General features: G+C 41.2%; 2 protein-coding genes across 4 annotated transcripts in view; one reads left to right on the top strand and one right to left on the bottom strand.

Moving 5' to 3' along the window:
• Positions 1-4,780, top strand: part of STAP1 (signal transducing adaptor family member 1) — a 70,166-nt gene extending 65,386 nt beyond the window's left edge. For both annotated transcript variants that reach the window (XM_075283942.1, XM_075283935.1), the window contains exon 11: positions 4,427-4,780. The gene's annotated coding sequence lies outside the window, so the exon portion shown is untranslated. The remainder of the gene's footprint in view (positions 1-4,426) is intronic.
• Positions 1-12,917, bottom strand: part of UBA6 (ubiquitin like modifier activating enzyme 6) — a 344,476-nt gene that overhangs the window by 275,013 nt on the left and 56,546 nt on the right. Inside the window, exon 33 of one of the 2 annotated variants that reach the window (XR_012717326.1) lies at positions 11,655-12,666. Coding sequence is in view for 1 of the 2 variants with exons in the window: in XM_075283775.1 (XP_075139876.1) it covers positions 12,531-12,666 (136 nt within the window). In the remaining variant the exon portion in view is untranslated. Of the gene's footprint in view, positions 1-8,447; positions 12,667-12,917 lie in introns of those variants that run through there. The other variant, XM_075283775.1, reaches the window with a different exon arrangement.

The following is a 12,917-nucleotide window of genomic DNA, read 5'->3' as shown; positions in this document are numbered from 1 at the left end:
CCATTTTCTTGTAGCTATCTATAGAATTCAGCCTACTGCTCAGTATGTTGTTCTATAGCGGGCTACAAAAAAATGGCGTTCGGACGAGCATTACTACGCATGCCCAAGTGCCATTTTCTTGTAGCTACCTATAGAACTCAGCATACTGCTCAGTATGCTGGTCTATAGCGAGCTATGCCAAAATGGCGCTCGGGTGTGCGCAGTACTGCATTTTTACTGAAGGGTCTTTGGAAGAACTGGAGGCAGCACCTGAATAGCCTTTTTAAAAGCTATTCAGGCATATGCTTAGCTCAAAATACCGAATAGCAAATACCGTTCGATCGAGTAGATTTTCGATCATATCTTAAGGTATTCGACATACACGGTAAACGTAGTAAAAATTTGTATGCCTTCCCACCTTCCCTGGCGCTTTTTTGCACCAATAACTTGCAGGGAAGGTGGCACAGGAAGCAGGAAAACAGGCATCAAGAAAAAAAAAAAAAAAAAAAAGGAAAAAGTCATTGGCTGGCTAAATCGGGTGAGTTTGGATTTATAAGAATAGTGTCAGCCATATTCGATTCAGATGCGGTTTGGAGAACTAGGGAAAGACATCGTGAGCAGGATGAGAGAGAAAGTTTAGCTTGTGCTAGGAAGGAAAAGTGAAGAACAACAGCTCTTTTCAGAGATACACTGCAGGAACAGTTTACACATACACTGAACCTGCCACAGATGCGTCAGGGTAGCATCAAAGGATGCTATCGGAGAGGGGCTGCCAACAGTGCCCCTCGTCAGTAGCACAAGGGGGCGAGGATGAGGACGAGGGGATCCAGGCCGCAGTAGCTCGACTCCAATTATATACTGGAGAGGGGCAGCCAGTAGTGCCACAACATCAAGCGGGGTGCAGGGTGTAGTGCTGACGAGGCCCGAGCACCAGGAACCTATGCTAGGGTGGATAACAGATATTGTGCGCCAGCAACCAGCATGTCCCGTCCACAGTAGTGACGAGACACAGTTCCATGTGTCTGTTCCAGCACACAAGTTCCTCCTCCTCCTCCTCCTCCAACACGAACACCACCACCACCTTCACCGTAAATAAATAGTTAAAAAAAAAACATTAATGTTTTAGGGCTTCCCCCAAGGGCCTGAAATCTAATTTTTTAGGGGTCACCACAAGGGCCAAAAACTAAAACTCTGCTGGTTAAAGGCTCAACTCACCCCAAGGGCCAAAAGCTCTGCTGGTGCAAGGCTAAACTAAATTAAAGGGCCAAAAACTATGCTGTTAGGGGGCGTTCACACTACCATTGGTGTCCGACAGGTAGTGTCTGCTCACAATCTGTCACGGACAGTAGGAGCGGACACTAGCTCTGTCCGTGACACCTGTCATGTCGGGTTTTTCTGTCTGCTTGAAAAGTCGGACATCTTTACATGCGGACAGTGTAGGAAGGGCATGGAGTGCAAAAGAACGCACCCGATGCCCATTTAAATAAATGACAGGTGTCACGGACACAGCTAGTGTCCGCTCCTAATGTCCGTGCCAGATTTTGAGTGGACACTAGGAGCGGACACTACTTGTCGGACACCGACGGTAGTGTGAATGCCCCCTTAGAGGCTCAGTTCACCCAAAGGGCCAAAAACACTGCTGGTTAAAGGTTCAACTGACCCCAAGGGCAAAAAACTCTGCTGATGCAAGGCTGAACTAACTTAAAGGGCCTAAAACTCTGCTGGTAAAAGGCTGAAGTCACCTCAAGGGCCTCGATCTCTCCTGGTAGCTCAGCTTAAGGGACTCTAACTTAATTTGGAAGGGCTCACGTGAAGGGCCAGAAAAGTCATTTTTGAAGGTCTTACCACATCACACACACACTCACACATAAACAATTACAGTTAAGGGTGGGGGCTTTTGGATTTCCCATTGCCTATGCCATCTGTGGTTGTCATGGGCAACATGATTTAAAGGGGTGCATGCTAATGTTTCTTTAGCTTTAAATTTGTGTTTCTGTCCATACTATTGTGGTGGAAAGAAGGTTTTGAGTTTGATAAGTGTCTAGTTGATAAGCTGTGATATTGGGGTAATACTGTGACTTGGGTGTGTTAGATGCCCCCAGACATGCTTCTCCTGCTGTCCCAGTTGCATTCTAGAGGTGTTGGCATCATTTCCTGGTGTTTCATTGTGGACTTGGTGACCCTCCTGAGTCGAATTGTGGTTTCCCCTGAAACAAGCCTTTTTTCCCCATAAACTATAATGGGGTTCGATATTCGGTCAAATATTGAGGGGCTGCTTGAAACATATATTGAATATTTCACTACTCGCTCATCTCTAATAGAATCCCTTTAAGAGCTTACTGTTTCCCACTTCCCTTACAGATTGCATGCGCTTTTGGGCAGGGCACTCTATCCCACTTTACCAAATGGTCACAATGTTAGTTTATTGTAATTGTTCTGTGCATTTGTTTTGTATGTAAAGGACCATGGAGTCAATGATGATGTAAAAATAAAATAAGAATTGTAGAGATGGAGGGGTTTGGAGGGTTGTGATGTGTGGCCAGAATGTAGTAGAAGCTAGTTTGTGTTAACAGTGGCTTATTATGGCAGGATTGGTTAATGTGGGCCAGATGTTCCGACTGTTGAAAAGTGATAGAGGGTTAATAAAGAAAACAAAATAATCCTCCCCCTAACAGTCACATTTGTAAAATCACTTTTTTTGTAGATTTTGAATTGATGGCTTAAATAAGGGCTCGTTCACATCTGTACCCGGTCTCCGTTCATGCAGGTTTCTGTTTCCTGCACAAAACTGAGCAGGAGACGGAAACCTGCAGGACTCTTTCATGTTTTCATGTTTCAGGTTTTGTGGCGGAGAGCATAAAACACTCACCGCGCACACGGCCGGACCCGGTCTGACAGGTTTCCATCTTCTGCATGCACAAAACGGAAAGCTCAGAATGGACTCCGGGTGCTAATGTGAACCCAGCGTAAATAGTGCTGGCACATATCTCCCATGCCTTATGTGTATTTTAATTCTTTAGCCAGCTAACGCATTTTAACCTTATACCAGTAATATGTTATCCCTGTCTGCCTTCCTGCTTTCATAACTTTTATTTCAATGTAGCTTTGAGACTTTATATTTTCTGGGTACTTAAGGGTCGATTCACACGGACATCTTTGGCACTGATTTTGACACTGAATCCGCATCAGAAAAAAAGCCCCCCATTGACTTCAATGGGTTCCTTTCTCCGCTAGCAGAATGCACCCTAAGAATACTTGATCAGATTTTAGAGATGAACAGAGAACATCATTTCTGGCATCTGGATTTTACATTTCATGGTGTTCATTATGTAGAACAAATAACATGGGGGGGGGGGGGGTTAGACTGAACTTGACCATTTATTTTCATTGCCGTTAAGATCTTAACTCATAACTATTCTAATCCTACTAATATTATAAATGTGAAAGTTTGTGTGTTTGGATGTTTGTGCCTCAATTACACAAAAACGGCTGAACGGATTTACATGAAATTTGGCACATAGATAATTTGTAACCTCGATTAACACATAGGTTACTTTTTATCCTGGTAAATGACATGGCTTTACGACTGTTATGAATTTATGTTCACATACTATATTACACTGCTCTCCCAGCAGCTTATTTCGGGTTCTGATATAGCTAGGTCTGTCATCTCTCTGTGTAAACGCACGCTAACCCTCAGTGGATTGTGTACATGCATTTGCATATTATGTAATCTGCTCCAGGCACTGCTGACAAACTGACATGGGAAAACCCCTTTAATCCAAATTGCCAGTTTGCCAATTTTAAACATGCCTGGAAAAAGAAAATCTAATTTGTTGCAAACAATGAGAGCTATGAAGGTAGCCAGAAGTCAACAGAGTTCTCCTTAAGCGGAGCTGTCAGCAGGACAGCTTGAGAACTGCTAAATGCCGGATCAGGCAAACCATCAACAGCAGCAATTTGCTGAATATAGGTGGATCATCAATGCCAACAACTCGTAGACGAAGTCGCGGACAGAGGCTAGTACAATGATAAATGGCACAAAACTAAAGAGTAGATTGGAAACTAAAGAAGAGAACCAGGATGGTTGTAATATGTGGATTTGGTATTTCCTATGATGAAAGTGCAGATCAGTTTGGTGAGACAATAACTAAATCTGGAGTATGAAAGTTTTATTTATTTATATTACTTTATCAATCTACTCAGTTCCTTCTGTTCTATAGCATAATATAGTCAAAATATAAGACATGTCCTATTATTATCAGTTTTCACTTATCCCTCTATAAACTGTAATATAGAGGGGATCCATGAAACAGGTACCCCTCAAGACAGCTGTGAAAAATGGACATTGACAATACAAAGTATAAAGCAAAGGTTGTCCCATGACATAGACACCAATGCCGCGATGGATTAATCGATTAACTAAGACTGATCCTTTGTATTTCAGAAGACATCATCGTGGAACAAGAAATTACAGAAGCATTCACAATATATATAGTTGAAGTAAAGGACCTATTAAGTCTCAAGAATTAAGGAAAAAAAGTATATAACCAGTGACTATGTAGCTGCTATTTCTTTATCTTTACACATTTCTATCCCGAGGTCCAGCTGTGCCAAACGGTTTCTTTTTGGGACTACTCACAGAACCACCATTTTCATTGCTCCAATGATGTAGCTTACATGCAAGGAAGTGTTATCTGTATAAAATAACTGATTCAGCTATACATTACCTGTAATACATAATATCAGCAGAAATAATTGTAAGCAATAAATTACATTGCTATTATTGACACATTCAATATGTTTTTTGAGATTTTGTTCAATGAAAAAGCTGCTCACCCTGTGGCACAGGGTCAATGTATATTATGATATGTTTTTGTGTTTACTGTACAAGATTTAGATTACAGACTTTAGAACTTTTTTTTTTTTTGCAAATGTGAAAAGGCTGTATTTTAATAACCCTTTCAGGATGCTGTGAGATAATAAAGGGGAGTCCCTAATTTAGGGCTCGTTCACATCTGCGCCCGTACTCCGTTCTGCAGGTTTCTTCAGGAACGTCCTCATCACGTGTCTTCTTCCGGTGCAGGCTTCAAACTTCTAGGCCTAGGGCAAAGCCAACTGCGTATGCCCGCTGGCCACAAGAAAATGGATGCTTACATAGTATTGTAAATGACCATTTGCATACCGACGAAAACCGGGATTTCTACCGAACGGCGGCGTGGAGAAGACATCTAAAGGTAGAAGAATAGCCATTCCTACGTGATAGTGAGGAAAGTTTTTTAATGAAAGGATCCCTTTAATTCCAATGAAAAATGAAAGATGGCCCTGACTGAATTATAGGCCCTTAAGGCTGACATTGCTTTTTTTTTTTTTTTTTTTTTTTTTAAAGACCCATTATGATGCCTCTTGCTCCTTTAATTTTGCCCTGAAATACTATTCTATTGTTTGGTCAGTGATACACTTGAAGGAAAGGGCGGGAATGGCCACACTGATTTCCTCCTCTTGCCCTCTGGAGGTTGCCACTTCTGTTCTGGATTTGGTAGATTTATTACATAGTACCTTGGAGACCAAATCTGTTACACTGTGTAATAGCTATGCCCCTAAATCCTCCTACCCTGACTCTCTCGCTCAGGGTCTGTTCACATGGAGTTTTTTGTAGGCAAATTTCCACTACACAGCATGGTGTCCAACAATTTTTGGACTACATTCTGTGTAGTGTATAGGATCGTCTTTAAAATCCCAGCTCTGCTTCATCGCCCACTTAATACTGCACACTCAGCCCAACTATTGACGGATGTAGAAGAGCTGGACTGCTAACATCGGCCAGCTCTGCACTATACCCAACCATCCCTCCATCTACTCCTCCTGTCACACACATCTCGTACGTAGCAAAGCTCAGCACACACTCAGCTCTACTACATCTCTACAACAGAGTGTATAGATGTAGCAGAGCTGAGTGTGTGCCGAGTTCTGTTACACCAGAGATGTGTGTGACAGGAGGAGGAGCTGGAGGGATGGTTGGGTGTAGTGCAAAGCTCTTTCATCTCCTCTGTCCGGAGTAGCTGGGCTAACTGCACGGGCCTTGCTATATCTCGCTATAGAAATGCATTGACCAGCGTTGATTGGCCACTGTACGGGCATTCGGCCAATCAATGCTGGTCAATGCATTCCTATGTGAAAAAGTCCGCTCTGGCATATCACAAGCTGACAGGGATCCCAACATAATAAAGGTACTTGTTGCCCCCAGACATGCTTCCCCTGCTGTCCCAGTTGCTTTCCAGGGTGTTGGCATCATTTCCTGGGGTATGATAGTGGACTTGGTCACTCTCCTGAGTCAAATGGTAGGATCCCCTGTAGCGAAGCATTTTCTCCCATAGACTATAATGGGGTTCAAGATTCGTTCGAATATTGAGATGCTATTCGTAACAAATATCGAATCTCGAACATTTTACTGTTCGCTCTTCTCTAGTAATCATTTTGGGTGTGGTTTGGAGTGGTATATAAATTGGACTACTCAGCACTTGTATTCAAGCTAAGAGTATGGGACTAATTGCGGTTTCCCGAAATACTTATGCTATACAATTGGTTTTATTTTGTCTTGGATCTTTGCCAATTGGATATATTTTTTTATCCATATTTTGCATTTGTATTGCGCTCTTAAGCAGTCCGGAGCTGTTCATTCCGTGCAACCTAACAGTTCATATTCTTGTCATATATATGACTTTATATTGCCCTATAGTTGGTTGAGCAATACGATTTGTTTGCTTTATTGTGTAACAGCGGTGTACTAATGATTAGTCTTGGAGCCTTCAGTAGACTCCAGATCACTGCTTCCAGATAACACTCTGATGTTGCATGTCATAAGGGAACATTCATACACGGCGCTGATTCTGGCACGATAACTCACGTAAGAATCAGCTCTGCAAAACAGAATCCCACTGACTTCAATGGGCTCCGTTTAACGCGTGTAACACATTGAAATTGATGGGTTAAAAATCTTCCTATTGATTTCAATGTGTTACGCACGTTAAATGGAACCCATTTAAGTCAATGGGATTCAGTTTTGCAGCGCTGATTGTTACGCGAGTTATCGTGCCAGAATCAGCGCAGCGTCACCCCGTGTGAATGCCCCCTAATGCTTTAGATCCCTGATCTCTGCTCTTTGCCCATTTCAGTCATAATCGGATTTTGGAAAAGGAAACGGTTTTTCTTTTTCGTTTTTTTTTGTTTTTGTTTTTTTTGTTTTTTAAATTACTGATTATAAGATCCCCTCCAAGCATGAAAGTCAATATGTCACAAGAGATTTCAATATAAAGATGTAATACAAGGTTATCCATTCATTTGCAAAGTAGCATTTACCCTCTAGTGGCTACTGCAGAAGAAATGTGTCGCTATCTGAAGCTTTTTGTAATAAGACCTCAATTGCACATCAGGATTTGTAAAGTAAAACCAGGAGCAGGTGAAAACACAGAAGGTGCAAATCTTTTCATTATACCTTAGCAGTACTTAGTTTCCACTCCTGGTTTTGCCTTAGAAGCTCTGAGGCAGAACACTGATGTGAAAATAAGATCAACATTAGATTGCATCAGTTTTTCATCTGCATTTACATTCATTGATTCGCACCCATCATCTTCTATCCTACCTGTTAAACTGCTGAATTCACTGAGAAATCAGTCTTCAGTGTTATGGCTTATATGGCACCCATATTCAATCTTCCATATTATCCATGGAGCCCTGTACACTACTAACCTGAATATACATCAATATGGAGCCTTATGGTGATCTCCGTTATTGACCCAAGGGGAGTCTGGATATTACACGTGTCATTTAGACACTAACATGCTACTGTATTATGGCCACCTGAGACTGCCTTATATAATACTACAAGTGATTTATGTATGAGCACCACAATAAGGGTCAGTTCACACGTGAAAACCGCCTAGCTTATTTGTGCGAGGTAAAAAACCTCGAGGAGTTTTTTTGACGCTGTTTTTTGCATTCCACGAGGTTTTTGACGAGGTTTTTGACGCGGTTTTCGCTAGCGGTTTTCGCTAGGGTTTTTTTTTCCTATATGTGCTATAGAAACTGCAGGCGAAATCCGCGCGGTTTTTTGCAAAAAAACCGCGCGGTTTTCTGTGCAAAAAACCGCGCGGTTTTTTACCGCGCGGTTTTCGCCTCCCATTCACTTCTATGCAATTCTTCAGGCGTTTTCCGCCTGAAGAAAGGTCATGTCGCTTCTTCAGGCGGAAAACGCTAGGAGGAAAAAAACAGCTAGTGGTCTACATAGACTACCATGTTAAAGGAGAGGTTTTTGAAGCGAATTCCGCTGTCAAAAACCTCCCCTTTGCCCACGTGTGAACTAGCCCTTACACTACAACAGAGTATTTACTGTAATGATACCCAGATAACGTAAAAATGCTTTATTTGTGTTACATTTGATGTCAGTGTCAAACTCCCATCTAAAAGTTAATGCAGATAAAGAAATGCACAATAACAACTCAGAAGAACTGAAAAATATTAACTCCTCTTTTATTCAAATATTGACTATAATTATACTATGTACTGAAAAGTCAGTCTTTCAACCAAAATATTACATCTTTAAAACATTTCATAGCTGCAGACTTTTCAATGTTGCAATGGCCTTGCTTGCATATGGCAATGAATGCCCCTGAGCATAAAAAAAAATATATATAACATAAGAAAACAAGGAACGCAAGTCATTTGATAGTTTGGCTCATTTAGTCTGTTTTTCATACTGACCCCTGGACTATTCCAGTAGTGATATTCATTTTATTTAAGGGGTTTTCCAGCCCCAAATAGAATTTTCATACTGCATAGGCCATCAATATCTGATCTGTGGGGGTCTGAACCCGGACAGATCCCAGAAGGCTTCAGGTGCTAGAAGTTGCTGTAACGGATGGGTAATAGGAATGGAGCTGCAGTTCCCCAGAACCGCCGCTATACAGTGGATGGGGTTATTATGGTCTGTCTGTCTGAACAGATGATTTGTGTGGGGTTCGATTCCCACAGATCATATATCGATGAGCTGTGGATAAATCATCACTATGAAAAATCTACTTTGAACCGAAAAGCTCCTTTAAGTTCAAGTCATATCATGTAATACAACATCAATCTAGCTGTGATAGAAGAAAATAGGGCCCAGCTACTCAAGTAGATACTCGATGACTACCGCATCAACTGCCATATCCATAAACAGATATTTAGTCCAGTTGCTCAAAAGATTTTTAAGCCTGAGATACAGTTCAACTCAACAGGTTCTAAGAACAACCATCCATACATTGCATCGGTTACAGGGGTGTTCACGTCTGCAAAGTTTAATCCTTCCTTCTGATCCATCGTAAAGCCAGAAGATAAAGGGTCTATTCACACGGAGGAAAATGGCACTTTATTTGGCGCTGAATTTTCAGCGCTGAATAAAAAGCCTCCCATTGATTTCAATGGGTTCTGCTAGCTTTTTTTTCCACTAGCGGAATTTTCCATGCTGGAAATTCAGCGCCAACTAAACGCCATTTTCCTCCATGTGAATGGACCCGCTAGTGGATAAAAAAAGCTAGCAGCACCCATTGAAGTCAATGGAAGTTTTTTTTTTTCAGTGTGGAAAATTTAGTGCCAATCAAACTGATCCATCTAATGATCGGTAAGAACGGATCCTGTTGGACCCTCTTTGACTATCACGAGGTCCATCTGGTATTCCTTATTTTCTCACATCTCCAAAGCAAAAAGTTAGGCGTACAGACGTACTCTGCATAGGACAGGCACGAACACAGATGTGGCTGTTTTCACCTTAGTATACACATAACTTACTCGATGTATGTTTATGTGACTTGCTTGTATACTTTGTGTTTCAATTGCTCAGCATTTTTAAGATCTCTGCTCGTTGCTAACAAATGTCACTTTACATTAGAAGGCTGGAAACTAAGTCCAACTGGCAGGGCTCCTAAAAGTGTATCAGACTTCTTCCCTATAAAAACCTGCATTAGGTTAAGGCCACCCACATCCGCAGTAGATCCAGCCACAGGAAAAACAGCCAAAATCAGGTGGCTTTGCATTGCAAAGTCTGAAAACCGCAGATAAAACACGCAGTAATAATTGACATGTTGTACAAAATCCGCAGGGCAAGACATTTTTCTCCCTGCAGTGTGTGAATGAGATTTGGTTAAACTCGTCCATTACACTGGTAGTGTCAATCTGCTTATCTACTGCCGATTCCACAGTGGCTAACCCGCTACAAGTATGCTCAGGATCCCCAGGCTTCAGTTGGACGTGACAGGGACAAATTATCAGATGCAAATGTTCATTCAGGTATAGCAAGCAATGGTCATGAAAATAAGAAGTTTAATAGGATTGTCCTAGATTCAGGTAGCAGAAAATGTATCATCTAAAATACTTTGTCTTGAACCCATGTATACTCTAGAAAATTGCTTCTCAAAGTGTTGTGTATGCCACAGTCGTGGAAGATTCGCTGCTGCGGTGGTTTTGACTGAAGTGACATTTCTCTCTGAACTTTACATTTTGAAGAGCCTTGCACTAGACATCACATTATGGATATTGGCCTGTAAAATGATGGGGCCATATTAACATATTATCTATAGTGAATTAACATGCCATAGCAATGATTGAATGGTAAAACCATATTTTGTTACAATCGGCAGAACACAGCACAAGGTCTAATGTATACAAAGGCCCAATAGGTATCAGTAGGGCAGCACAGCAAAATCTGACTAGTGCCCGCTGGGCGCCTCCCTTCATCTTTCTCCCTACTCGGCCCTGCTTGACTGACAGGTTTCTCCCTATATTCATAGGTCAATCAAGTTGATCTGGGTGGGGAGAAGTTAGCAGGGAGCCACCTAGTGAGCACTCCTCAGCATACTCAGATGTCTTCTCCAACATGATGCAGCGCTTAGTAAAACAATTCATTCTAATATGACAGTCCATCACTGAACACTTGCAGATACAATTCATAATAATAAAAAGTATGGCTCTGCGGGCACAGCAGAGAATTAATATGGATGATTGCCACTGAATATAACTGGCACAATTTTTTTGTCCTGCCAAAACTGACAAATTTGTATTCTCACTTTTCTATTTTAAGGAACTTCTGTTTTAAAACACTTTTCTGACATGACAGATAGCCATCAGATTTGTCAGATGGGAGGAGCCTATAAGCTGGAACCTTTAAAGGTCCAGAGAACAAGCCAAATTTATATGGGCATTATGGACAGACGTCATAAGTGGCCATGGAGACAATGCTAGAGATTTCCTTATTTTGTGTTGGGGAATTACAAAAGGATTTTCCAGCCAACTAAAAGTGGTGGCCTATCCTTACATCGGTGGGGGTACAACTCTGGACACCTCTTCCAATGAGTTGTTTGAATAGGCCAAGGCACTTGTTTGAGTGCTGCAGTGTGTTAAGTGCTCACTCGTGCAAAACAAGAGTTTAAGCATAGTAATACAGTTTCCCCTTTGAAGTGAATGTGGAAACTGCAATAACACTCAAGGTTGCTAAAATTGTGATGGTGTTTTGCAAGTGTAAGAACTGAAACAAGTGCTGCCGCCCCTTCAACGGCTGACAGAGATGCTGAGTCAGACCCTCACCAATGTAATTACTAATGGCCTATCCTGGCTATTCCATCTATTTTATGTTCATGGAAAACCCCTTTAACTTAAAAGTATAAAGACCATTCAAAGCGATTTACTCTTACAATGTCCTATTAGCCACTGAAATGTATAGTCCGACATCATCTAAGGTGAGTTGGATGACTTACTGTGATTTAATGTTCTTCTATTGTCAGAATGTGTATGTGATCTATGTATATAGAATTCATACAAAAGCTTTTATCATGACATTAACAAAATAAAAGGATGCGCATTTATGCATGAACATACATCACTGCCAAACTCACATTACACCACTTCATCACATCTTAAAATACTAAGGCATTTCATAGGTCAGTGACTTATAATACCCTTATGATGTACAGCAGAGGTTACATTATCTGTGTAAGTGTACCCTGTACCCTCACTCAATGGGACCAGTATAATCTGAAAGAGAGCGGTTTGAGAAGTGCAGAGTCGCAGTACAAGTTACACAGGGTAACGTTTGATTTAACATTGTATATACATACACGCATACAGAGCTGGATGATCTCATGTGCACATACTGACTACAAGGCACACAGACGTGTTATTACTTTATAGTATTCTAGCACAATCCACTTTTATAATTTCAGGAAAAGAGGTACAGTACAAATTGAGCCCCCAATAGTCTTCCTAATCCTCCTTCCTGATTTTTTAAAATGTTTTATATGACTATTTTTGGGTTATAGCACAGAATATTGCATCCAAACATTCTGTAATCCAGTCCAAAGAAACACATACAACAAAGCTAGGGGAGACACTATAGGTGCAGATTTCATTATGCAAATATTAGTGCAAATCACTACTTCCACTGGTTCCTCTTTGTTAAGGCTTCACCTTATTGTGACAAGTAGTACCAACACATATGGAGGAGAGTGTCAGCAAGGTTGCTGTTAATTGCTTTCCTTGTTGAAGTAATATCTCACAGGGGGTCCAGGTAAATCCTCATCTTCATCAGTCTCTGGTGCAAAAGATACGGTTAGGTCAACATATTTTCGATCAGCCCCAGCCTTCACAAGCTTGTGCATTCTAAAGAAAGAAGAAAAAAAGTATAAGTCTGGAATCACAAAGATAAAGACACATATTATGCAATGCACTATATGTCCACCATCTTAACTAGAGGTTTATCTTGGGTAGAATTAGTAGTTAAGATTAAGGCTGTGGAATCAGAGTTGTGCGTTATCAATATTGTATAAATAATTTCAGATGCATAGCTCCTGCGTATTTTCTTTTATAACAATTCATTTATCATTTCTGGTGAATTAACAGAGCCAGGGCTG

The sequence above is a fragment of the Leptodactylus fuscus genome, chromosome 1, assembly GCF_031893055.1.
Source record: "Leptodactylus fuscus isolate aLepFus1 chromosome 1, aLepFus1.hap2, whole genome shotgun sequence".
Classification (NCBI taxonomy): Eukaryota; Metazoa; Chordata; class Amphibia; order Anura; family Leptodactylidae; genus Leptodactylus; species Leptodactylus fuscus.
Note: the sequence above shows the minus strand (reverse complement) of the source record. Positions and strands in the feature narration are given on the sequence as shown.